The sequence below is a fragment of the Podarcis melisellensis genome, assembly GCF_964234715.1.
Source record: "Podarcis melisellensis genome assembly, chromosome: 13".
NCBI lineage: Eukaryota > Metazoa > Chordata > Lepidosauria > Squamata > Lacertidae > Podarcis > Podarcis melisellensis.
In genome coordinates this window covers 4630730-4657307 of record NC_138545.1, presented here as the reverse complement: position 1 = coordinate 4657307, position 26578 = coordinate 4630730, and the positions used below count along the sequence as shown (strand labels likewise).

General features: G+C 47.4%; 1 protein-coding gene across 2 annotated transcripts; it reads right to left on the bottom strand.

Moving 5' to 3' along the window:
* WRAP53 (WD repeat containing antisense to TP53) lies at positions 1 to 25946 on the bottom strand. 2 transcript variants are annotated; one of them, XM_081886873.1, is made up of 11 exons: positions 25861 to 25946; positions 22457 to 22918; positions 20576 to 20674; positions 16963 to 17071; positions 14357 to 14445; positions 12148 to 12238; positions 9333 to 9465; positions 7282 to 7490; positions 5633 to 5736; positions 2904 to 3056; positions 1 to 963 (listed from the first exon to the last, which is right to left on the bottom strand). In XM_081886873.1, exons 2-11 carry the CDS (start codon positions 22732 to 22734, stop codon positions 765 to 767), a joined length of 1464 nt encoding a protein of 487 aa, XP_081742999.1. In that variant the 5' UTR covers positions 22735 to 22918; positions 25861 to 25946; the 3' UTR covers positions 1 to 764. The 2 variants fall into 2 exon arrangements, with proteins under 2 accessions (XP_081742999.1, XP_081743000.1); XM_081886874.1 differs by having other exon boundaries at positions 25766 to 25917.
* Positions 25947 to 26578: the final 632 nt, after the last annotated feature.

Here is a 26578-nt window from a genome sequence, read left to right as displayed (position 1 = left end):
TACAATCACCATAAACTTTTATTAATCACCTGCATCACTTACTTGCCAATGAGAGGACGTATTCTTTCGCCAGGAAACAGCAACTGGTGACGAAGATTCACAAAAGCCACCACAACAGCCCTGCCCTCCCCCAAGCGAGTCAGCACCACGGCCCACCCGTTGGGCGAGGGGTGGAAAACTATTTACATAGCGCAGAAAAGTGGGGGACAATGGAAAAATCCAAAAAGAAGCAATTATACTCCCCTTATATAAAAAAAGCAAGCAAACACACACACACACGCGCGCGCACACACACACACATACAGTTCCCTAGCACAAGACTCAGATCGACAAACAGATGAACCAAAATCTTTCCCCGCGTGCAGCTAGCGCTTCCGCTAGCCGGCCGAGAGAAGGAAAATGCTGGTTTTTTTGGGACAGGAGAGATTCCTTACCCTCGTGCCCCCGACCCATAGAGGCACAGCGACAATTCTGCCCTGACCCCACATCTCTCCGTCAGAGCATGCACAAAATCTAGTCACGGCAACACCCAGCTCCATTCTCTCAAAAAACGCAGCGTTTTCAAACGTCCCCTCGCACGACGCACGTTCTCTCTTTGGTGCAAAAGCGCCACGCGTAGAAACATATAAACACGGCGACGTTCATGGGCCGAGGGCACCTGTGGCACGCCACAGGTCCCGCACCCTCGCGGCCCTGTGGCAGTATCAAGTGTTGGCGTTGGGCCCCCTGGCAAACCCCGGCAGACACGAGGAAGGGGGCTGAGGCTACGGGTGGGCCTGGGGCTTCTCCTCCGCCCCGGTGCCCGGGGAGCACCACCAGAGTTGGAGAGAGTTGTCGCCGCGGTCTTGGTGGCGAGCGGACGGCCTTCTCCCTTTCTCCTGGTCGTCGTCTTCGCTGTCCCACAGGTCAGGGAATTTGCGCTGGCCAGAAGCTGTGGCCAGAAGGGGAAGGCTGGGGTGGAGGCTAAGAGAAGGAGGCAGAAAGTCAGGGGGGGGGTCAGGCTTCAGGGAACCTAATAATAATAATAATATATTTATACCCCGCCCATCTGGCTGAGTTTCCCCAGCCACTCTGGGCGGCTTCCAATCAAGTGTTAATACTGCATTAAATATAAAAAACTTCCCTAAACAGGGCTGCCTTCAGATGTCTTTTAAAAAGATAGCTGCTTATTTCCTTCACATCTGGTGGGAGGGCGTTCCACAGGGCGGGCGCCACCACCGAGAAGGCCCTCTGCCTGGTTCCCTGTAACCTCACTTCTCGCAATGAGGGAACCGCCAGAAGGCCCTCGGAGCTAGATCTCAGTGTCCGATCCCCCTCCCTCACGGCTGGGAAAACAAGACGATCTCACCATGGTATTTTATTCCCTCATTGCGAGAAGCAAAGCTATAGGGAACCAGGCAGAGGGCCTTCTCGGTGGTGGCGCCCTACCTGTAGAACGCCCTCCCAACAGATGTCAAGGAAATAAGCAACTAGCTGACTTTTAGAAGACACCTGAAGGCAGCCCTGTTTAGGGAAGTTTTTAATGTGTGACATTTTAATGTATTTTTAATCTTTGTTGGAAGCCGCCCAGAGTGGCTGGGGAAACCCAGCCAGATGGGCGGGTTACAAATAATTGTTGTTATTATTATTATTATTATTATTATTATTATTATTATTATTATTATTAAGATCTTTTTGAATTCATTATATATTATATGCCAAAATTCTCTTATCTTCGCACAGTCCCACCACATGTGCATAAAGGTTCTGTTCTCCTACTCTCAATGCTCGCCTGGTTCTGGGAGAAGGGAGGGATCTGGAATGCTTTCTAAAGACACCCTCTGTCAGCTGTCTCTCCCCTGTGATTCTTCTTCTTCCACTTGCTCCCCTCTCAATATTTCTCAGCTTCTCCCCTCTGCAGCCTCTGAATAATAATAATAATAATAATAATAATAATAATAATAATAATAAATTTTTATTTATACCCCACCCTCCCTGGCCAGAGCCTGGCTCAGGGCGGCTAACTCCGGTAAAATTACAATAAAAACATAATAGGGGGAAAAACCAATTTAAAATACATCTTAAAAATACAATTTAAAATGCAGCCTCATTTTAATAATAGCCCATAGATCAAAACCATAAGGGGAGGGAAACATAAGGGTCAGACTGAGTCCAAACCAAAGGCCAGGAGGAACAGCTCTGTCTATCAGGCCCTGCGGAAAGATGTCAAGTCCTGCAGGGCCCTGGTCTCTTGTGACAGAGCGTTCCACCACGTCAGGGCCAGTACTGAAAAGGCCTGGCCCTAGTTGAGACCAATCTAACCACCTTGTGACCTGGGACTTCCAAGATGTTTTTGTTTGAAGACCGTAAGGTCCTCCGCGGGGCATACCAGGAGAGGCGGTCCCATAGGTACATGGGTCCTAGGCTGTATAGGACTTTAAAGGTCAAAACCAGAACCTTAAACCTGACCCTGTACTCCACCGGGAGCCAGTGCAGTTGGTAAAGCACTGGATGAATGTGATCCTGCGGCAAGGACCCCGTAAGGAGTCTCGCCGCGGCATTCAGCACCCACTGGAATTTCTGCAAATCACTGTTCTACATCTACACTTTCTCCCTCTTCCACGGGAAGTGCAGGGGGGCGGTCTCCACCATTTCAGTCCCTGACATCGGGTGGGCAAGTAAGGGTGAGGGGAGGGCCACTCACCCACCCACCCTCAGTGCCAGTCCCTCAACAGGCCTCAGGAGGAATGGCCGACGGATTTGGGCATGTTTAGCCTGGGGAAGAGGAGACCAAGACAAGAGATGAGGGCCATCTTCAAATATCTGCAATAACCCCAACCCTCAGGGGTCCTGAAACCCCATTTCCACCTCCAAATTAAGGGCAGGGCCTCAACACACACACACACACACCCCATAATAAGTACCTGATTCCGTTGACGCAGTCGCTCAGAGCCTGGAACTGCAAGGTGGGCTCCAGAAGGGGGTGGGCCAGGTAGTTGCTGCCACTGGGGGCCTGAGCCGTGTCCCAGACGCTGACCAGTCCTTCTGTGTCACCGCTCAGGAGAAACCTCCCACTCCTGCGGAGGAAAAATAATAAATAATAATAATAGATTTTTATTTATACCCCGCCCTTCCCGGTTCAGAAAACCGGGCTCAGGGCGGCTAACAACAAATTTAAAACACTTAATTGATGCAACAAAAAACAGCATTAAATACATTATAAAACGTGAATAACAATAAATTCAGAATTCAAAAATCAATTTGGGGGGAAATCCGTCCAATAAACATTATATGATCACCAGGGCTAGCTGGCTAAATTAATCCTATTTGGGCCAGCAAGGAAACCAGGGGAGCATTAGCTGTGGGATCCCAGAGCGGGTAATCTTCATAAAAAGGAGAAGGGGAGGGAAGGGAAGGAGAATGAAAGATCAGGGTTCAAATTAAAGGCCAGGCGGAATAGTTCTGTCTTACAGGCCCTGCAGAAGGAAGTTAAATCCTGCAGGGCCCTTGTCTCATGGGACAGAGCATTCCACCAGGTCGGAGCCATCACTGAGAAGGCCCTGGCCCTGGTGGAGGATAGTCTGAGTTCCTTAGGGCCCGGGACCTCTAAACTATGATTATTCATGGACCTTAAGGTCCTCTGCGGGGCAGACCAGGAGTGGCGGTCCCGTAAATACAAGGGCCCTAAGCCACAAAAGGTGAACGACACGGGTGGCGCTGTGGGTTAAACCACAGAGCCTAGGACTTGCTGATCAGAAGGTCAGCGGTTCGAATCCCCGCCACGGGGTGAGCTCCCGTTGCTCGGTCCCTGCTCCTGCCAACCTAGCAGTTTGAAAGCACGTCAAAGTGCAAGTAGATACGGTAAATAGGTACCGCTCTGGCGGGAAGGTAAACGGTGTTTCCATGCGCTGCTCTGGTTTGCCAGAAGCGGCTTAGTCCTGCTGGCCACATGACCCAGAAGCTGTACACCGGCTCCCTCAGCCAGTAAAGCGAGATGAGCGCCGCAACCCCAGAGTCAGTCACGACTGGACCTAATGGTCAGGGGTCCCTTTACCTTTTAAGCCACAAAGGGCTTTAAAGGTCAAAACCAGCACCTTAAACCTGAGCCTATACTCCACCGGGAGCCAGTGCAACTGGTAAATCACTGGGTGAACATGCTCCCATGGCAGAGACCCTGTGAGGAGCCTCGCTGCAGCATTCTGCACCCGCTGGAGTTTCTGGGACAGCTTCAAGGGCAGCCCTGCGTAGAGCGAATTACAGTAGTCAAGCCTGGAGGTGACCGTCACATGGATCACTGTGGCCAGGTCGGGGAGGGAAAGGTAAGGGACCAACTGCTTAAAGCACCACGGGCCAAGCTGGGAGGTCGTCCCGGGGAGACAAAGTTGGTGGGACAGGCCTGGGGGTATCCCCAAAGGGCATCGGGAAGCCCCACCTGATCCCAGAAGGGGGTGAACCCAGGAGTCTCCTTCTATGGCCCTTTCCTTGTAGCACATTTTTGAAAACCTGCAGGTGCCAGCAACTCCAGGAAAGGTGGCAAGAAGCAAAAGGAAAACATCCGAGTTAAGAAGGGCATTTACGAGCTGGAAGGTGTGCAGAGGAAGGCGGCCGAGAAAATAAAGGGTCTGGAAACCGAGCCTGATGAGGAACAGTTGAAGGAGCTGGGCATGTTTAACCTGAAATATAGGAGACTGAGAGGAAATATGACAGTCAACTTCAAATATCTGAAGGGCTGCCACATGGAAGGGGGTTTGTTCTCTCCCACTCTGGAGGGCAGGACTCGAACCCATGGCTTCAAGTTAAAGAAAATTTTGTTAAAACATTCCACAGGTGGTATTTTACACCAGTTATGCGGGCCAAAATCTATAAACTGAAATCCAACCTCTGCTGGAAAAGTGGGAAAAAAGCAGGAACAACAATACGTATGTGGTGGGGTTGTGAGGAGATTAAGAAATTTTGGGGAGTAATGCATGAGGAATTAAAGAAAATGTTGAAAATCCCAATTATTAAATAAAAACCAGAGGCATATCTCCTAGGCTTGATAGGGAAAGATTTACCGCAAGTGGGGGGGAAAGGAATTTTTCTATATACAACTACGGCAGCCAGGGTAGCGATTGCTTCTAAATGGGAATCTCAAACCTTGCCCTCAAAAGAGGAGTGGATTTGCAAATGAAATGAATATTTAGAACTGGCAAAGCTAAGCTCAATCCTAAAATGTCGGTCAAATCAAAAATTAAAAAAAGGAAGGGAAAAGTTTCAAAAAATTATATGTTAAAATATTGTTCTAAGAAAGATATGCCTAGAATAAAAATGTAAAGTATATCTATGAATTGGAGAAGAGACGAGATAAAATAAATACAAAGAATGATAGATTTGGAGAATGCAAAGATAAAGGTGGAAACAGAGATTCAAAGAAGTCGAATTGTGGCGGAGGGAAGATGCGGATGGATATTACGTGATAAGTGTGTAATATTTGTTTTCAATGCTTTTGCATTGTTTTCAATCTTTTCTTTCTTTCTTTCTTTCTTTCTTTCTTTCTTTCTTTCTTTCTTTCTTTCTTTCTTGTTGTTGTTGCTGCTGTTTCCTGTATTATTTAAACAAAAATAAATAAACAAAGAAAAGGATATCATCTTGTAAGGGGAGTGTGTGGACTCACGGATCTAAGTCAAAATAGAGCCTCTGGTTGGTGGCAACTGTCCGGGACACAGAAAACAGGACCTCGCCTGGCTGTCGAAGGTCCCAGCAGAGGATCTCAGTGTCCTGGAAAATAAAGGCAACAGCACAACGCCATCACAGGCCGCTTCCCCCAGGCTGGACTCCCCCAAAGTGGCACCCCTCCAGCTGGTTTTGGTCTGTGTTGGTTGGGGCTGATGGGACCGATAGGCAAAAACAGCTTGGGAGCACCGGGTTGGGGAATGCTGCCCCAGACCTCGAGGGAGATGGGGGAACCTGAAGTCTCGCTCCTCTTCCCCCACATATTCCCAGGAAAGTGAGGATAAAGTCCACAGAAATAACCGAAGATTGGGCGAATGAAGGTTGTGGCTTAGGGCCCTCGTATCTACGGGACCGCCACTCCTGGTCTGCCCCACAGAGGACCTTAAGGTCCATGAATAATCATAGTTTAGAGGTCCCGGGCCCTAAGGAAGTCAGACTATCCTCCACCAGGGCCTGCTCAGTGGTGGCTCCGACCTGGTGGAATGCTCTGTCCCATGAGATCAGGGCCCTGCAGGATTTAACTTCCTTCCGTCGGGCCTGTAAGACAGAGCTATTCCGCCTGGCCTTTAATTTGAATTCAGCCTGATCTTTTATTCCCCTTCTCTTCCCTCCCCCTTCCTGTTTTATGAAGATTACCCACAGCTAATTCTCCCCTGGTCTCCTCGCTGGCCCAAGTAGGACCAATTCAGCCAGCTAGCCCTCCGGATTATCTAACTGATTTTTTATTTTTATTGTCATTCATGTTTTTATACCGTATTTTATGCTGTTTTTATAATTAAGTGTTTTAAAGTGTTTTAAATTTGTTGTTAGCCGCCCTGAGCCCAGTTTTTGAACTGGGAAGGGAGGGATATAAATAAAAACTTATTATTATTATTATGAAGCATTTTGCGCGGGTGTTAAACTGCGGAACTCGCTCCCACAGGACGGCCAACCCGGATGGCTTTAAAAGGATTAGGCAAATTATGAGAGGACTGATTTATGGGCTACTTTTAAAATGAGGCTGCATTTTAAATGGCATTTTAACCTGTATTTTAAATTGCCCCCCCCTAATTATGTTTTTATTGTAATTTAACTGGTGTTAGCCGCCTGAGCCTGGCTCTGGCCGGGGAGGGCGGGGTATAAATAAAATTTATTAATATTACAGTGGTACCTCGGGTTACAGACGCTTCAGGTTACAGACTCCACTAACCCAGGAATAGTACCTCGGGTTAAGAACTTTACCTCAGGATGAGAACAGAAATTGTGCGGCGGCATGGGAGGCCCCATTAGCTAAAGTGGTACCTCAGGTTAAGAACAGACCTCCTGAACGAATTAAGTTCTTAACCCGAGGTGCCACTGTATTGTGTTTTTAATATCCTGTTGGGAGCAGCTCAGAGTGGCTGGGGAAGCCCGGCCAGATGGACGGGGTTACAAGTAATAAATTATTATTATTATTATTATTATTATTATTATTATTATTATTATTATTGCTGCTATTAGTCACTGTGAGAACAGGATGCTTGACTCAATGGGTTCTTAAGGGCCCGGACCCACAATGCCCCTCTCTCCTGCGCCCAGCCCTCAATTTCCCCCCCACAGGTAAGCTCTCACCTTGCGCCCTCCGGTGAAGAGGTGGAAGCCGTCCGGGGAGAAGAGGGCATGGGTGACACCCCCCTGGTGCCCGTGCAGCATGGTGAGGGGGTCGCCCTCCGCCTGGGAGTAGAGGCCCACTGTCTTAGAGTACGAGGTGCAGGCGTAGATGGGCTGCGTCGGGCTGAAGGCAATGCAGGAAATAATCCCACTCTGGCCCTGCTTCTTCACTGGGAAACCGGAGAAGGAGAGGTTAGAGGAGAGAAAGGGCTTCTTTGTGCAGCGTTAACCTGCGGAACTCCCTCCCACAGGAGACAGCGGTGGCCACCGGCTTGGATGGTTTCAAAAGAGGACTGGACAAATTCAAAGAGGGCTATCGAGGCAGAGATGCTTCTGGATCCTGGTTGCTGGGGCGGGAAGGGGCTCTTGCGCTCAGATCCTGCTCATTGGGTTTCCCACAGGCTGGTCGCACTGCGAGAACAGGATGCCGGGACTAGGTGAGCCGTCAGCCTGATCCAGCAGGCTGCTCTTGTGCTCGGGAGAGCAGGGACAGATGCAGGACGCAGCGGGGCCTTTTCTGCAACTGCCCCCAAGGTTATGGGACAACTTTCCAGAGGAGGCTCATCAACTCTGTTATAAGAATTCTAAGGTCTCAAATATAAATGTTCATAAATGTACAAGGCAAACACATACATACGTAAGAATATAAACCACGTGTCTGAAATAGTACAGGAGAAGTTGTTTTGACTCTCCCAAACTGACCTCAATGTATTTCTCTGCAAGGAGGGAGGAAATAGAGAAAGCCTTTCCATTGTCTTTTGCCTACAAATCCTGTCTTAAGGGCGTATTTGTGTAGGAATAGGGTGAGCTTGTGACCTGGACTCAGGAAGTAAAGTATTAACCATCACAAAAGAATGGCCAGGCTGCCCAGGTAAAGCAATCAGGGACCATTATCAGGTATCCCGGCAGACAGGATTTCTGCTGTAGACCGCCTCCTTCTGTGATGTATGTATGATGCTTTGGGGGGTGGTCTTGGGCTACAGGGTGGGCAATTTCAAAAGTCTATATAGAAGCTTGTTCTGGGTTCTCTCCTCCCTCCTGCACGCAGTGAGTGGGGGACCCTGTTGCAACAGTTTAATAAAGATCAGGCTTACTAGCTGATTTGCTTCTCTGGTCGGAGTCTGTTATTTCCTCCAACCGATAGGGAACCCACTTAAGGGCTCTGTATGGGCTCCAGAATACCCCATAAGGGAAAGGGAGCAGATTTTTTCTTATAACAACACCAACACACAATTGTTAGGCTTCCCAAAGCGGTGCAACAGCCGTTTACCTCATTTAAAAAGACACACATCTGATCTGAGCCAAGGTTTCTAAGCTTATGGGGGACGCGGGTGGTGCTGTGGGTTAAACCGCAGAGCCTAGGGCTTGCCGATCAGAAGGTCGGCGGTTCGAATCCCGGAAGGTCGGCGGTTCGAATCCCCATGACAGGGTGAGCTCCCGTTGCTCGGTCCCTGCTCCTGCCAACCTAGCAGTTCGAAAGCACGTCAAAGTGCAAGTAGATAAATAGGTACCACTCCGGCGGGAAGATAAATGGCGTTTCCGTGCGCTGCTCTGGTTCGCCAGAAGTGGCTTAGTCATGCTCCCTCGGCCAGTAAAGCGAGATGAGCACCGCAACCCTAGAGTCGGCCACAACTGGACCTAATGGTCAGGGGTCCCTTTACCTTTCTAAGGTTATGACTGGCTGCTGTTGGCACTGGGACTTATTAGTATCCCAGCTTCTTTCTGCGAAGGAGTTCATGGTACACCCCCTCCTCATTTAATCCCAACGACAGCCCAGTGAGGTTGGCAAGGCTGACAAGGGCAGAGATCTTTATGGGTCGAGGGAAATTTGAACTCTGGTCTCACGGGGCGCAGTCCAAACTCTTCGACCACACTGCCCAGATCCCTGCCTCCGCCGTTTTGCTCCTGGGCCCATCGAGACACGCCAACGGGTCCCTCAGCCCCAAAAAACCCAAGAAGGGGAGATGTCGCTTTGCCCAGAAACTCCCTGGACGGATCTGAGGCCGACTCACCGAGGGTGGGCCTGTTTTCGCACATGCGCCCAGGCCGCGACGTGTCAAACACCCTCACGATCTTGTCGAAGCCGCAGAAGAGCTGTGAGCCGTCCGGGGTGAAGCACAAGGAGTGGGCAGCCGTCAGCTCATCCTGGCGAGAAAATGGGAGGGTCAGCGGGAACCAACTCCAGGAGAATAGTAACAATAATAATTTTTATTTATACCCCGCCCTCCCCAGCCAAGACCGGGCTCAGGGCGGCCAACACCAAATATAAAAACAATTGATTAGAATACAGCTTAAAAAACAAGATTAAAATACAACATTAACATGCAGCCTCATTTCAGTGGAACTCAAAACTTTTTTGGGGATGAAAACGTCAAGTCTTCACCAAGGCCAACTATCCAGACTGGTCCTACATGGGCCAGAAAAAAGCCAGGGAAGTCGCCAAATAGGAGTTCCATCACAGAAAGAAAAAGGAAAGGGGGAGGGGATCAAGTGGATTCCAAGCCAAAGGCCGGGTGGAACAACTCTGTCTTACAGGCCCTGTGGAAAGAAATCAGATCCCGCAGGGCCCTGGTCTCATGAGAGAGAGCGTTCCACCAGGTCGGGGCCAGTGTTGAAAAGGCCCTGGCTCTGGTTGAGGCTAATCTGACTTCCTTAGGGCCTGGTACCTCTAGGGTGCTGCTATTTATGGACCTTAAGGTCCTCCGGGGGCATATCAGGAGAGGCGGTCCCGTAGGTACGAGGGTCCTAGGCCGTGGGATTGTGTCATGTTCAGTGGTGCCAACGCAGCCGGCAGCCGGGGAGCAACAGCAGCTGAGACAACTGCAAAGAAGGCTAAACTTTGGCTATCGTCTCCTCCCTGTTTTGCTTTGCTACTGCTACCCCTAGAAGGGAGAAGGGAGGTGCCAGACCATCTTTGCAGGGGGACCTGGACCCAGTTCCAAGTGGTGTACGGCGTTACCTTGGTTCTCAAACTTAATCCGTTCCGGAAGCCCGTTCCAAAACCAAAGCGTTCCAAAACCAAGGCACGCTTTCCCACAGAAAGTAATGGGAAACGGATTAATCCGTTCCAGACTTTTAAAAGCAACCCCTAAAACAGCAATTTAACATGGATTTTACTATCTAACGAGACCACGTATCCATAAGATGAAAGCAATAAACAATGTACTGTGGTCACACAATCAAGCAGTAGCTGAACTGGGTTCCATGCAGTCACAAAAACAAAACAAAAAAGCCACAAAAACGCAAAATAAATAATAAAAACAGACAGACCTCAGAGTAACGCTCAAAACGGAAGTGTGGCACTCAAATTGGAAGCATAAAACTCAAAACGGAGCACGTTCGGCTGCTGAAAAATGTTCGCAAACTGGAACACTTACTTCTGGTTTTGCAGTGTTTGGGTTCCTAGTTGTTTGAGTACCAAGGCGTTTGAGAACCAAGGTACCTCTGTACATGGTTCTCAAGGGTGTGCCATTTCAGGGACCAAAACTTAATTTTTGCAGATTCATTCAATGGGGGGAAGGGGGGGGAGCTTAAAAATGTGCTTTTGGCCTGTGAGGAATTCAAATCTGCTATTGTTCTTGCAATTGGGCAACATTTCCATCTACATTTGATGAAGAAGCAAATTAATTGCTTTTGGATAACCGAAGAATTTTAAACTTTGCCTTCTGAAAATGTCAGATAATGCTAAATAATAATAAATAGCATTAATATTAATATAGAATACAAGCACAAGGATTTGGCAACCATTTCCAATGGTTTCTTTGCCATTTTACACACAACTCACTCAGAACGCAAAACTCAAATAAATTAATTTAGCCCAAATATTGTTTGAATTCCCAAGTCGCGTTACAACATTTCAGAGCCCTTCTTATTTCATGGAATTTGAAAGTTGGAAAAGCCAACACGCCCATATATTTCTCCCCCTCCTCTTCCTCATTTAATCCACCCCCCCCCCGAACAACCCTGCTCAATATCAACATCAAAAAAACGAAGATCATGGCCACTGGTCCCATCACCTCCTGGCAAATAGAAGGAGGCAGTGAGAGATTTCACTTTCTTGGGCTCCATGATCACTGCAGATGGTGACAGCAGTCATGAAATTAAAAGACGCCTGCTTTGTGGGAGAAAAGCAATGACAAACCTAGACAGCATCTTAAAAAGCAGAGACATCACCTTGCCGACAAAGGTCCGTATAGTTAAAGCTCTGGTTTTCCCAGTAGTGATGTATGGAAGTGAGAGCTGGACCATAACAAAGGCTGATCGCCAAAGAATTGATTCTTTTGAATTATGGTGTAGAGGAGACTCTTGAGAGTCCCATGGACTGCAAGAAGATCAAACCTCTCCATTCTGAAGGAAATCAGCCCTGAGTGCTCACTGGAAGGACAGATCCTGAAACTGAGGCTCCAAGACTTTGGCCACCTCATGAGAAGAGAAGACTCCCTGGAAAAGACCCTGATGTTGGGAAAGATGGAGGGCACAAGGAGAAGGGGACGATGGAGGACGAGATGGTGGGACAGTGTTCTCAAAGCTACCAGCATGAGTTTGACCAAACTGCGGGAGGCAGTGGAAGACAGGAGTACCTGGCGTGCTCTGGTCCAGGGGGCCACGAAGAGTCGGACATGACTAAACAACAACCCTGCGAGGGAGTTGAGGCCGAGAGAGGCAGTGTCTAGCCTCAAGGTCACCCAGCGGGCTTTGTGCTCCAGTGGGACGATTTGAACCCTGGCCACTCCCAGTCTGACACTCGGACCACAATTTACCACACTGCCCACACCACGTCTGCCGGGCAAAGCCAGCGACATACCCACACCCCGGGCACATGCTCACCAGGTGATTGTAGGGCCGAAAGGTGGCGCGCAGATCTCCGTAGAAAGCATCCCATATGTGGATAGGGTTGTCCCGGCTGCTGCTGGCAACACTGCAAGGGGGAGAGAAGCAGAAGGAGGGCCAGTGAGGAGCAGCCGGGGGGCCGAGTGAACTAGAAAGGAGGGGGCAGGCAAAAGGGTGGGCAGTGCTTGATCACTTCCCAGCGCCACCTCACACCTGGGCATAAATGCCAGAGACACACCCTGAATGAGCCCTGGCAAATTTGTGGTGGAGAGGGCTAGCGATGGCGGCTGTGCCCTGCCTCGGGAACTGGAGGGAGCAATACTTCTGAATTAATAGTGAGGGGGGAGTGTGCTCTTGTGCTGGGGGATCCTGCTCAGAGGTTTAGCACCTGATCCCACTGTGAATGGTTCACTTTGAGAGCCATTGTTATCTGCAATGGCTGCTTTCGTATTATCATGGGGGAGCCGAATGAGTTTCACAAATTTATCCGGGCAGCCAATTTTCAGGAGGACAGTCCACAGGGCATTACGATCTAGAGTACAAGACAGAAGTACTGTTTTTGGGGGACATGGGGAGCTGGTGTGGGGGACTCCCTGGTCCTGAATGGGGCAACTGTGCCCCCGAAGGACCAGATACGCAGCCTGGGAGTCATTCTGGACTCACCGCTGTCCATGGAGGCACAGGTCAGTTCTATGTCCAGGGCAGCTGTCTACCAGCTCCATCTGGTACGCAGGATGAGACCCTCCCTGTCCGCAGACTGTCTCGCCAGAGTGGTGCATGCTCTAGTTATCACCCGCTTGGACTACTGCAATGCGCTCTATGTGGGGCTACCTTTGAAGGTGACTGAGAAACTACAACTGATCCAGAATGCGGCAGCTAGACTGGTGATTTGGGGTGGCCGCTGAGACCACATAACACCAGTCTTGAAAGACCTACATTGGCTCCCAGTACATTTCCGAGCACAATTCAAAGTGTTGGTGCTGACCTTGAAAGCCCTAAATGGCCTCAAAGGCCCAGTAGACCTGAAGGAGCGTCTCCACCCCCATCATTCAGCCCGGACACTGAGGTCCAGCTCCGAGGGCCTTCTGGCGGTTCCCTTACTGCGAGAAGCCAAGTTACAGGGAACCAGGCAGAGGGCCTTCTCGGTGGTGGCGCCCGCCCTGTGGAACGCCCTCCCACCAGATGTCAAAGAGATAAACAACTACCTGCCATTTAGAAGACATCTGAAGGCAGCCCTGTTCAGGGAAGTTTTTAATGTGTGACATTTTAATGTATTTTTAATCTTTGTTGGAAGTCACCCAGAGTGGCTGGGGAACAAATAATAAATTATTAGTATTATTACAGTGTCGAAAGCCTTAGTCAAATCAATAAGCACCATATACAGAGGTTGGTTTTGCTCTCTGCATGTTTTTGAAGCTGTTGAGCGGTGAAAATCTCGTCCACTGTCCCCCTAGAAGGCCGAAAACCATTTTGGGATTCAGGAAGGGTCAACTCGGATATTGTTAAGAGACGGTTTGCTAAGATCCTTGCAAGAATTTTGCTGGCCACAGCTAACAAAGAGGCCTCCCACTGGGACATCTGTCTGGCAGCTGCAAGAACGGGACGAGGAGTGGGCCACTGTCTGCAGGCAATGGCTTCCACCAGCCTTGTCCGCCCTCCCGCCCCCCCAGGAGCCTTTCCCGGACCATGACTTTGAGAACAGCAGAGGCAGTTGAGAGGAGAGTTCAGGGATAGTTTGTTTTGTTTTGTTTTGAAAATAATTTTATAAGTTGTGTGTGTTTGTTTCTTAATTTAATCCTTTTACATCCTTTAGTATGATTTGCGGTATTTCATGCATTGTGATTTGCTGTTATTTTAATCAATTATAGATGATTAATTCATTATTGTAACTGATAAGTGTAAATTGTCTATTACCCGCCCACCTGTCAAACCACAATGGCAAGGCAGGGGACGTATAGATTCCAGCTCCCTTTCCAAAGCCCCACCTTTCTAATTAGGCGGTGGTTAATTTCAATTCAGTTAATTTAATTAAGGCAGTGTTCAATTATTTCGGCAATTGGCTTTTCCGGACGCCTCTCCTGGGGCTGTTCAAAGCTCGAGCCTCTTCCTGCTACTTGGCAAAATGTTTTCTTTCTTTTTTTATTCCCACCAGCAACTGGGGAAGAAGAGGAAGGCAGGGGGGGAAAGAGGGGAAAGATGGATTTACAAACAAGTCTGCGGGTCGGAGGAGTTCATCAGCGGGAACCAGCAGTAATCGTAGACGGTGTCTCCTTCGGTCATGCGCAAGACGGGACTCTGGAGAGAAAGGGAGGGAGGGAGAGAGAGAGAGAGAGAGAGAGAGAGAGAGAGAGAGAGAAATGAGCACCCTGTCTGGAGCAGAGATTTCGACCAAGGTTGCCACCTACACAGGAATATTCCCTGCGTTAATCTGGAAGACTGGCCCCCACCCAGTCTTTCCTGCCCCCACACTCTTTGACGTCCCCCCTCTGTTCTGCGCTTTAGGGAAGAGCAAGGTCGGTGAGACCTTTCGCAGCTCCACAAAATCCTTTTTTGAGGCAAGGCGACCAGAACCATGTTCCAAACAAAGTGTTTTGTTTTAACTATTTATCTTGTGCTTTTATCCTGAGATTTTATCCTGTGAACCGCCCCGAGATCTTCAGATGAAGGGTGGTATATAAATCTTAATAATAATAATAATAATAATAATAATAATAATAATACGATACGATAATCTTTATTGTCATTGTCCCATGCAGAACAACGAAATTGAAAAAATCTATATCAGACATTCAAAAGCCAACAAGCCTGCTATCCCAGCCTGGTTAGCCCCCTAAAAACTCTGATACCCCACAATTAAATACAATATACGCCCACAGAGACTACCTTACACTGTGTTTAAAACCAAAATCACATATGGATAGAAACTGTTTCTCAGGAGTTTAGTCCTGGTCTTTATAACCCTGTACCTTCTTCCAGAAGGCAGAAGCTGAAAGAGATCATTTCCAGTGTACGCAGTATCCTGCGCTATCTCTGCAGCTTTCTTATGGCACCTGGAAGTGTAGATGTGATCCAAGGTGGGAAGAGTGCACCCAATTATTCTCTCCACAGTCTTTACAACCCTGGACAGCATTGTTTTTTCCCCTGACCGTGCAAGTCCCAAACCACACACACAGACCATAAGTTAACACTCTCTCCACAGTACGATGGTAAAATGCCATCAAAAGGTCCTTTGAGAGATTGTTTTTCTGGAGGATTCTCAGAAAATATAGCCTCTGCTTTGCTCTCTTCATCAGGTCTTTACTGTTTTTTCCCCAGGTTAGGTCATCTCTCAACTCCATTCCCAGAAATTGAAATACCGAGACCTGTTCCACACACTTCCTAATAATAATAATAATAATAATAATAATAATAATAATAATAATTTGTGTAACAGCTTTACGCTATCAGCAATTTTGTTTCCAGTTCCTTCCCTCATGGTCACAGAATCTGCCTTATTTTCACAGCTTCCACCCTGCTGCATTCTGGGTCTATGTCTTCATTGAGTGATCTGCTACCTGCCCGAGGCCTCATTCCCAGCCAATCATGCCAGTTCAGACCCATGGATGTTAGGAATATGTCTGCCCCTGCACGCACCGATTTGCACCTGCTCTCGCTGAACTGCCTATGTCCCTTTTTACCACGCCATTTGCTAACTTTGGAGAGGTCCTTTCGGAGCTCAACCCCATCTCGTTTTGAGGACCCCGAACCATTTAGCATCGCCAGCAAACTCTGGAATCTCACCGCACACCCCCAACGTGGAACCTACTGTTAGTATTCCTGATCCATGATTGCAGTCATGGGATTTTTGTCTTTCACATGACGGTATATGTTTTGGCTCCACAAAGTGGGATGTGACGGAAACAGGATGTTTGTGTTACTGTGAAGTGGAACTGTTCTGCCCGGACACTGAGGTCCAGCTCCGAGGGCCTTCTGGCGGTTCCCTCGCTGCCAGAAGCCAAGTTACAGGGAACCAGGCAGAGGGCCTTCTCGGTGGTGGCGCCCACCCTGTGGAACGCCCTCCCAGCAGATGTCAAATAACTACCAAACTTTTAGAAGACATCTAAAGGCAGCCCTGTTTAGGGAAGCTTTTAATGTTTAATAGGTTACTGTACTTTAGTGTTTTGTTGGAAGCCGCCCAGAGTGGCTGGGGAAACCCAGCCAGATGGGCGGGGTATAAATTATTATTATTATTATTATTATTATTATTATTATTATTAATAATAATAATAATAATAAAATTGTTATTTCTCTTTGCTATCTGCTGCTAGAGAGAGGGAGCCATGTTGCAGTGCTCCGTGTGTGTTTATATGCAAATAAACTAGATTAGCCAAAATGCTGAGTTGCTGAGGTCTATCACGCAAAATACGAAGACTCTGTGGATCCCTAAGTGTGCCGGTGTCGGTTGGCATCGGTCGCTGTGATGTTCGGGCTGAATAAAGCTTTTGAAGCTCCCGAACGATCGACCAGGAGGGAGAGAACATGCCAGTCGGGCATGTGTCTCTGCCAGGGTCCTACTCGAGTATAGGGACAAGCTCCTGCTCCTGACACCTACAGCCCTCCAGGTATTTCTGGGGCTGCAATTCCCCATCGCCACCGCACCGGCCCCCAGCATGGCCAATGGTTTGGGATGATGGGATGGGGAGTCCAGCAACTTTGGGAGGGACAGAGGCCCCCCGATTCCTGCCACAAGAGAATTTGCCTCTTCCCCTCCCCACGCAAACATGCGCTGGCAGGCAGGCAAGACGCACACTCAGCGCTCATACTACTACCAACCATTTCAGAGATGGTCCCCCATTCCTCCGCGTACAGCTCAGCAGGGAGGTTGTAGATCCGCAGGGTGTTGTCAGCACTGTTGGTGAGCAGGCAAGTCCCGTCAGGAGCCCTGGGGAGAGAGCACACTGTTGGTGAGCAGAGTGGCAACTGGTTCCCTTGTTTGTCCAGACCAGGGGTCAGCAAACTTTTTCAGCGGGCGGCCGGTCCACTGACCCTCAGACCTTGTGGGGGGCCAGACTATATTTTTTGGGGGGAAATGAACTAATTCCTATGCCCCGCAAATAATCCAGAGATGCATTTTAAATAAAAGCACACATTCTACTCATGTAAAAACCATTCGCGGGCCAGATCCGGACCATCTGCCAGGCCAGATTTAGAAGGCAATTGAGCCGGATCTGGCCCCCGGACCTTAGTTTGTCTACCCATGGTCCAGACTATGATAGGTCACGGGGCCCAAACAATAGTTACCCCATTCCCATCTTTCCCTGTTCCACCACCCCCTTCCAAAGGAATGGCCCATTGATGTCCATCAAGAGTTCCCAAAGTTAAATTACCGGTAATTGGAAATAGCTTGCAGACACTTAATTGCCTTAGGATTTCATATAAGTTACGTGATGAATTAATATGTCTAATTTTAAAATTAAAAGATATAAGGATGTTAATGTTTAAATCAAATTTCATAAGAATTTTGATTTGGAAAACTGTTAAAAGGTTGTGCATGGAAATTCAACCAAGGGGAAGCGAGGAAGTCATTTAACAATATTAATAAGTGTAATGTTAATAAGGTTATGATCTATGTTTGTTTATTTGTTTGTTTTGTTTATAATTTTGTAAAAATTAATAATTTTTTTATAATAAAAAAAGTTCCCAAACTCGGGAACTTTCTTTCATATGTGTGGACCTGTAAAAGGGTAAAAGAGTATTGGAAAATAATTCATAATGAATGGAAAAAAAACATTTAAAAGTACCTTTCCAAAACAAACAACAACCCATAGTCTTTTTTGTTGGGGATAATTCAGATGGAAATTCCCAGGTGTCAAAAAAGGTTATTTATGTACGCCACTACTGCGGCCCGTGTTTTGGTAGCCCAAAAATGGAAAACAAGCGAGGTCTCAACCAAAGAATGGCAACTTAAGTTGACAGAATATGCGCAGTTTGCAGACTTAACATACAGAATAAGAGAACAAGAACATATGTTTAAAGAAGATTGGAAAATGTTTATTGAATATATGGGGGGAAACTGTGTACACTTGAAAACAATGGCAGCATTAAGATAAATTCAACAGTGTAAATAAGTTTTGATGGATGTAATAATGGAATACTGATTGGTATAGTTTATGTAAAACATGCAGGGATTTATGATATGCAAAGCGAACCACGGAAAGAGAAGAGGGGAAGTCACTGATATTTTAAGGATGTTTAAATGAGTATTCTGAATTGTAAAATTAATAAAAAATATTTTTAAAAAGAGTTCTCAGACTCTACTCGAGAAGTCAGAAACCAACAAGCGAACAAATTATTAGAAGGAAGGGGCCTTTTCATAAGCTCTGAAAAGGTTGAAGAGAACACCATAAGAAGAGATGGCTGGATCAGCCCCATCACCCATTTAGTCCAGTGTCCTGTTCTCACAGTGAGCAACCAGATGCCTGCGGGGAAAACTGCAAACGAGATCTGAGCCCAAGAGCAACTCTCCCCTCCTGCGGTTTCCAGAAACTGGGAGCTTCGCTGCCTCTGACTGGGGAGACAGAACACAGCCATCCTGACTAGGAGCCATCGATAGCCCTCTCCCCTTCCATGAATTTGTCCAGACCTTTAAAAGCCTATCACAGGCTCCTGTGGAAGGGAGTTCCACAGTTCAACTATAGTTCAGCTTCCCCAACCCCATCCCCACTAATTCCCCTGGCGAACCACCCATTATTCCATCATGCAGCACAAAACCTCCAGATAAAAACCTGGCAAACCAAAGGCTTATATCATCTAATAGGTAAAGGGACCCCTGACCATTAGGTCCAGTTGTGACTGACTCTGGGGTTGCGGCGCTCATCTTGCTTTATTGGCCAAGGGAGCCGGCGTACAGCTTGTGGGTCACGTGGCCAGCATGATTAAGCCGCTTCTGGCGAACCAGAGCAGCGCACGGAAACGCCTTTTACCTTCCCGCTGGAGCGGTACCTATTGATATACTTGCACTCTGATGTGCTTTCAAACTCCTAGGTTGTCAGGAGCTAGGACCGAGCAACAGGAGCTTACCCCGTCACAGGGATTCGAACCGTTGACCTTCTGATCAGCAAGTCCTAGGTTCAGTGGTTTAACCCACAGTGCCACCCGCGTCTATATCATCTAATAGACTTCTATAAAAATAACAAACCTTTGTCAACACAAGAAATTCAAGACAAACTAGAAGACACCCAAATGTCCTGGTTAACACATCACCAATTACATGCCCTCTAAAACAATCCATGGTTTTCCCAGTAGTGATGTGTGGAAGTGAGAGCTGGACCATCAAGAAGGCTGATCGCCGAAGAATGGATGCTTTTGAATTCTGGTGCTGGAGGAGACTCTGGAGAGTCCCATGGACTGCAAGAAGATCAAACGCATCCATTCTTAAGGAAATCAGCCCTGAGTGCTCACTGGAAGGACAGATCGTGAAGCTGAGGCTCCAGTACTTTGGACACTGATGCTGGGAAAGATGGAGGGCACAAGGAGAAGGGGGCAACAGAGGACGAGATGGTGGGACAGTGTTCTCGAAGCTACCAGCATGAGTTTGACCATACTGCGGGAGGTAGTGGAGGACAGAGGTGCCTGGCGTGCTCTGGTCCATGGGGTCACGAAGAGTCGGACATGACTAAACGACTCAACAACAACAACAAAACAATCCAGTAGTAAAATCAGCAGCAACTAGGCCCCTGACAACCTTCGAAAACCTCCTAACAACAAAAGGACACGGTAAAGGGATGGTATCCGCAATATACAAAATATGACTACAAAATCCCACAAACTCCCTAGACACAATCAAAAAACAACGGGAGGATGACATAGGCTACGAGATTAACCCCACTCAATGGGCCAGAATGTGGTCTAAACCCCCCTTTAAATCCATAGCAACAAAAAAGAAAAAAACTCACTCTGAAAATCACCTACAGGTGGTACCTAACACCAAGGAAACTAGCGCTAATACGCCCAGGAACCTCACCAAAATGCTGGAGAGGGTGCACCTCCACAGGCACCTACCTCCACACGTGGTGGGAGTGTCCCAAAATCCCACTATTCTGGACAACTATAGTTCAGCTTCAACATTTGCCAGTGACGAAGGCGGAGAGCAAAGGGAGCAGCGCATGTTTTTGCTCCTTACAAAAGCGAGGAAATCAGAAGAACTGGGTGGCAAGAAATGGAAATTCCGACTCGAACACCAGGAAGAACTTTCTGACCATGAGAGCTGCTCAACAGTGAAAACGGTCTCCCCCTGGAGGTTGTGGACTCTCCTTACTTGGAGGTTTTTAAGCAGAGGTTGGACGGCCATCGGTCAGGGGTTCTTCAGCTGCGATTCAGGGGGTTGGACTAGATGACCCTAGGGGTCCCTCCCAAGTCTACAGTTCTACGATTCCAGTCCACTCACCATTTGCAGCCTTTAAGGAAATTCTCCGGTACGTGGCTGTACTCCACCCAGGAGCCTGTCAGAGGTTTGGGGGCCTGCGAGAAATCGTAGATCGGGAAGCTAGAAGGGGAAGGAAAAGGAAAGTCACGCTGTGCTAAGCCAGGAACACCCAACCACCCCCTTACAAAGCTTGTTAACATCCCATTCCCCTCCCAGGATCCAGCCCGAAAGGAAGGGCAGGAGCTTCTATAGGAATACTGCAATAACAACAACAACAATAATAATTTATTATTTATACCCCGCCCATCTGGCTGGGTTTCCCCAGCCACTCTGGGCTGCTCCCTAATCCCTAATAATAATAATAATAACCCTATCCCTAACCCTAAATCCAATCCCTATCTCAAACTTCTACCCCTATTTATAATAATAATAATGATGATGATGATACTGGAGACAGGAGACCACCCCCTTCGCTCAGACACGCTGGGGCCTCACCCTCAAAAAGAGAACTCTGAAATCCAGCCTCCCTGCAATTTGTGGTGGATCAAAGTATCGATAAACACAGTGGAATAAGCAGTAAGAGCAAGTTTGAAGAGAACAGTGAATGAAAGGATGGTGTAAGGGTTTCAACCTGCCTGTGAAGATGAGTGGGGGATTTTTCTAGCACTGATAGATGAATCTATGGCCTTGTTTTCACTCAAGGCTTTACCTCTGTGAAACTGGCTTCTGTGGTTTCCCAGTAGCCGCTATTGTTCTGGCCTTGTGCGTTAAACACCACAACTGGTGTGGCTAACTGAGCACAAATAAACTGAAGTTAAGCAAACCTGTTTGTAATGTTAAGGAGTGAGAGCCTGCAAGCCCGAACTGTGCAAATTCTTAAGAGTAGACAAGTGATCTTGGATTATGCAACTGAACTTGCTTTTATTTGCACGACCAAATTTGTAACAGTGCAAAAGGAGCAAATGCACCAGGCTCATGCCTGCAAGAAGGCAAAGGCTAAGTTTACTTCTTTTTTTCAAGTAAAACTCCAACCCTACCACAAAGAAAGTTACGAAACAAAATGTGCAGGCACCTTTCTAAGCAATTTTGGTGAGATGAGCCACACTGGCAGCTCATGCCTTTAAGTGCTTTTAGCCAATGCTCTCTTTAATAGTACAGTGGTACCTCTGGTTGCGAACGGGATCCGCCCCGGAGACCCGTTTGCAACCTGAAAAGAACACAACCCGCGTCTGCACATCATGATTCGCCGCTTCTGCACATGCGTGTGACGTCATTTTGTACGTGTGCGCACGCGCAAGCGGCGAAACCCAGAAGTAACCCTTTCCAGTACTTCCGGGTCGCTGTGGGACGCAACCTGAAAATGCGCGATCTGAAGAAAATGTAACATGAGGTATGAATGTATAAAGGTAAAGGGACCCCTGACCATTAGGTCCAGTCGTGGCCGACGCTGGGGTTGCGATGAACATCTTGGTTTATTGGCCGAGGGAGCCGGCGTACAGCTTCCGGGTCATGTGGCCAGCGCACGGAAACGCCGTTTATCTTCCCGCCGGAGTGGTACCTATTTATCTACTTGCACTTTGATGTGCTTTTGAACTGCTAGGTTGGCAGGAGCAGGGACCAAGCAACAGGAGCTCACCCCATCGCGGGGATTTGAGCCGCCGACCTTCTGATCGGCAAGTCCTAGGCTCTGTGGTTTAACCCACAGCGCCACTGCATTAAAAAAATAAAGCTATTGTGATTATTGTGAGACGCTTTGAGCTCAACATTTGTTGGTGGGAAAGCGGAACCCAAATATTAAATCAGTAATTTAAAAAATCATCTTTCCCCTTTCTGAACTGGGCAAAGGACCCATCTGAGCTGGACCTCCCCCTATCTGCCTGCAAGGCAACACCAGACACTCACTAGTACTCTCCTTCCTCTGCCAACATTTCTCCTCCATCAATCGCGTCTTCCTCCTTTTCTTCCTTGAGGTGATGCGCTGTGTCCCCGATCTCAGGTTCTTCCTTCGGGGGTTTGGGCCCAGGAACTGCCTCTGCAGCAGCCCCCTCGTCTTCCTGGCTGCCATTTAGCCTTGGCACCTTCGCCGCAGGTCCAGAGATGGCCCCAGGGTCCACCTTGCTGTCGTCTGGCTGCCCCAGCTCCAGCACAACCTGATGGTCAAGGGTCGGCTGGGCATCCATCCCACAAACCTTGGAGTGTCTCCTTAAGCCCTGCTCCTAAGAGGCACCACCGCTACTACTAATACTAAGAGGACAGTGTTTATGTAAGCCAGACCACCAGGGAAAGCTCGAGTGTACCGCAGCGCCGGGTGCTTCATTCATCCCAGCGTAAGGAGGTGGAGGTTGCCGAGAGGGAGGAAGGATTCTGCACGGAAAGGAAAAAGTTGCAAAATAAATAAGAATGCCCAGACCATAGCTATCAACTTACAGATTTGAAAATAAGGGATCAGCAGCCAAAATAAGGGATTTTAGTCAACCAGCAGCCAAATGAAGCCTCAAGCGGTGGTTCCCACAGCGCAGCAACCCGGCAAAGGGGAGGCAGCAAGGAAAACCACCGTCCCCTCTCCGCTGGGAAGCGCTGAGCAAAGGCGAGTCCCCAGGCAACGCGGCTGATTTGATTGGCACAAGGCATGCAAGCTCCACCCCCCAGTTGTTCTCAGACTCCTTATTGGGTGAGCAATGCAGCCAAGCAACCCAGTTGGAGCCTCCCTCCTCCCTGGCCGGCAGGGAGGGAGGGAGAGGAGCTGCTTCCTTTGAAACCCGGGAAATTTAAGGGACATCATCAATAAGGGACAGCAGCGGGACACGGCGCTGGGATAAGGGAGTTTCCTGCCAAATAAGGGACGGTTGACAGCTATAGCCCAGACTGATACCCAAATATTCCAGCCATCATTAGGTCTGAACGTATTCTGCAGCAACCACAGAATACGGTAGCCTGCCAGTCTCAGCTTTTTTTCAAAAGTAACAAAACAAAATCAAGTTGCTAGTCCACATGAAAGGGAACTGTTGAGTAGGATTTCCCATTGGCACAGGTGCCCTGCCAGGCACTTTAATTTTTTTTTTACCCACCTCATGACTAAGAGAAAAACAAGCACGTCCTCAGGGGAATGAATCTGGGGGTGGGCAAAGCTTTTTCGGCGAGGGGTGGGAGTAGACTTCTAGCACTCAGGAATCAATTTGCTGCTGGGCCAAGCTCAAGGTGCTTTTTGTTATTTTATGGATAAAAATAAGAATTAATAATCATAATAAATTTTTATTTATACCCCGTCCTTCCCAGTTCTGGGCGGCTAACCACAGATTTAAAGCACTTAATTGGTGCAACAAAAAACCAGCATAAAATACATTATAAAACGTGAATACTAAATTCAGAATTCAAAAATCAATTTAGGGGGGAAATCCATCCAATAAACATTAGATGATCACCAGGGCTAGCTGGATGAATTAGTCCTATTTGGGCCAGCGAGACCAGGGGAGAATTAGCTGTGAATTAGCACATACCTCTATTCATAGAAAAAATACCAGGCTGGGTTACAAGATTTACACATAAAGGCAAACAAAAAACATCGGAATCAGATAGCTGTATTGTGGAAGATGTACTCTTAATTGCTGCAGTAAGATTAAAGGAACAGAACAGTTTCCCGCAGGTATTTTAAAGTCACCGTATGCTAAGTTTTGGCATTTAAGCTACTTGGGGGTGGGGGAGACCTGCCTCCCTGTACTCCTGTTGCTCCCCAGGCCCACTGAGGGTGCTGTAAATAATAACTGCAAAGAAAGCCAGTGGTGGGCTAGTTGTTAAGAGTGCTGAACTAGGACCTAGGAGAGAGACCAGGGTTCAAATTCCCCCACTCAGCTACATGAAGCACCTCACTGAGTCACTCCTCCTAACTTACCCCCCCCCCAGGGTTGTTGTTGGGGATTAAATGACATGGAGAACTACATATTCCGAGCAGAAAAGCTGGAATATTATTTATTTCATAATATTCATAATATTAATTTTTCATTTTTCTGCTACATATGCTGTTTTAAATGTGCATTTTATATTAGACTTCCTTTAGTAATGTTTTCTTTTGAAACATTTATGATAATTTTTTTGTTAACTTTGCTGCATTAAATGCGCATTCTGTACTTGACCTCCTTTGTAATGTTTTTATGATAACTTTTTTTGTTAACTGTGCTGCATGTTTTATTTTGAAATCTTTCAAGAGAATATTTCAGTTTTCCGCTAATTATGTTGCTTACTTTATATTTGACTTTCTTCTGTGATGTTTTATTCTGGGTTGTTTTACATGGATTTTTTAATGTGGGCTTTGTGTTTTTATTTTGTATTTTTTATGTTCTGACCCACCCTGAGGCGGTATACAAATTTAATATATAAAAGGCTAGCAAACCGCTCTGAGATTCTCCCCCCCACACACACACATAAAAAGAGAAAGTGGCGTTGAAAGGAAACGAATAATAATGATGTATCGATTGTAATGAAAGAAAACAAACTTCAAAGCCATTCACAAAAAGTGATAAAATCCAAGAAAGAACAAACCTCAAATTGCTTCACAAAAAGAGCAATAAAATTGTGGGAAGGAAAGATCGCAGACGTACTTTAAAACATAAGAAAGTGAAAACATTAAAGGAAATCAAGATTCACGCCAACTTTCCAAGCAGCCTTGTGTAAACAAGAATGTTTTGGGCTTTTTTAAAAAGAGAAGAGCAAACTCTAGATGTCAACAGGCAGGGAGTTCCAAAGTGCAGGCGCAATATGAGAGAAGCAGACGAAAATGATGGACTTTGCAAAACTGGCAAAGCTGACGGGAAAAAAATCCGAAACCAGCACGATCTAGTAATCCAAAAAGACTGGATAAAATTTATACAGTATTTGAAAGAACATTGTAAGCCATCAACGTCACCAGTAAGGTTGCCTGAAGCCTTGTGATGAGAAACCATCTTCCTTTTCACGTTTATTTAAATCTTGAGGTACCTTGTAACGAGTTTAAATAAAATTAATTAGAGTTTAATTAAAACGTATTAAATGCTATGATAAAATGACAATTTTGGAAGCCACGAGGCGGGAGGGAAGGAAGTCGAGAGGCTCTAGGGAGCCAGAAAGTGGAGAATAATGATGTGATTATATATTATAAAATGGAAAATTAATAAAAAATATATTAAAAAAAAAACAAATACCAAGTGCAGGCGCAATAAATAAAAGTAAATAAATTACCTATTTTAAGGGGAGGGGCTGGAGGGTGGGGGCTGCAAGCACAGAAAAAGCCCCCCCATCTCCCCCCGGCCAGAGAACAGGAGCGCCCCGTTTACCTCCCAGCAGCTCCCCAACAGCAACTCATGGGCAGCCACTGGAGGCGGCCATGACACCCCGCCGGCTCCGCCCACTCGCGTCTCGCGAGAGCTGGAAGGCTCGGGCTCCCTCTCGCGAGACGCTTCCCCCCATCCTACCCATAGAGATAGGAAAAGCTCTTAGAGCAGCGCGCAGCGCCTCGGTGTTTGGAGGGGGAGGTTCCGGGTTTGCAACGGGGTGGGTGGGAATGGAACCCGCGAGTTTTGCCAGAGGCGTGTGAATGGGCAGTCGCGTGTCCGCTCTCCCCGTCCCGAACATAAAAGGTGGCGGGAGGAGGAGGATGCCGAGGTCGGCCCAAGGGCAATGCGAAATGGAAAATGAAAAAAGGAAGTCTGTGGCTAACAGGGCGGCTTACAACAACCTTGCAGTTGTGATAGCAATTTTGAGGTCTTAGATATATGGTAATGTTCATAATATATATTATATTATGCAGAATTTATCATGCAAAAGGCTGGGCTGGATGAATCCCTAGCCGGAATTAAGATTGCCAGAAGAAATATCAACAACCTCAGATATGCAGATGACACAACCTTGATGGCAGAAAGTGAGGAGGAATTAAAGAACCTTTTATTGAGGGTGAAAGAGGAGAGCGCAAAATATGACCTGAAGCTCAACATCAAAAAACTGAAGATCATGGCCACTGGTCCCATCACCTCCTGGCAAATAGAAGGGGAAGAA

Coding starts and splice junctions, on each gene's coding strand:
- WRAP53 (XM_081886873.1), bottom strand. CDS start 22,734: ATGGATGCCCAGCCGACCCTTGACCATCAGGTTGTGCTGGAGCTGGGG. Junction 14,446..16,962: donor GGGGGACCATCTCTGAAATG/GTTGGTAGTAGT, acceptor CTTTCTCTCCAG/AGTCCCGTCTTGCGCATGAC. Junction 7,491..9,332: donor CGAAAACAGGCCCACCCTCG/GTGAGTCGGCCT, acceptor CCGGTTTCCCAG/TGAAGAAGCAGGGCCAGAGT.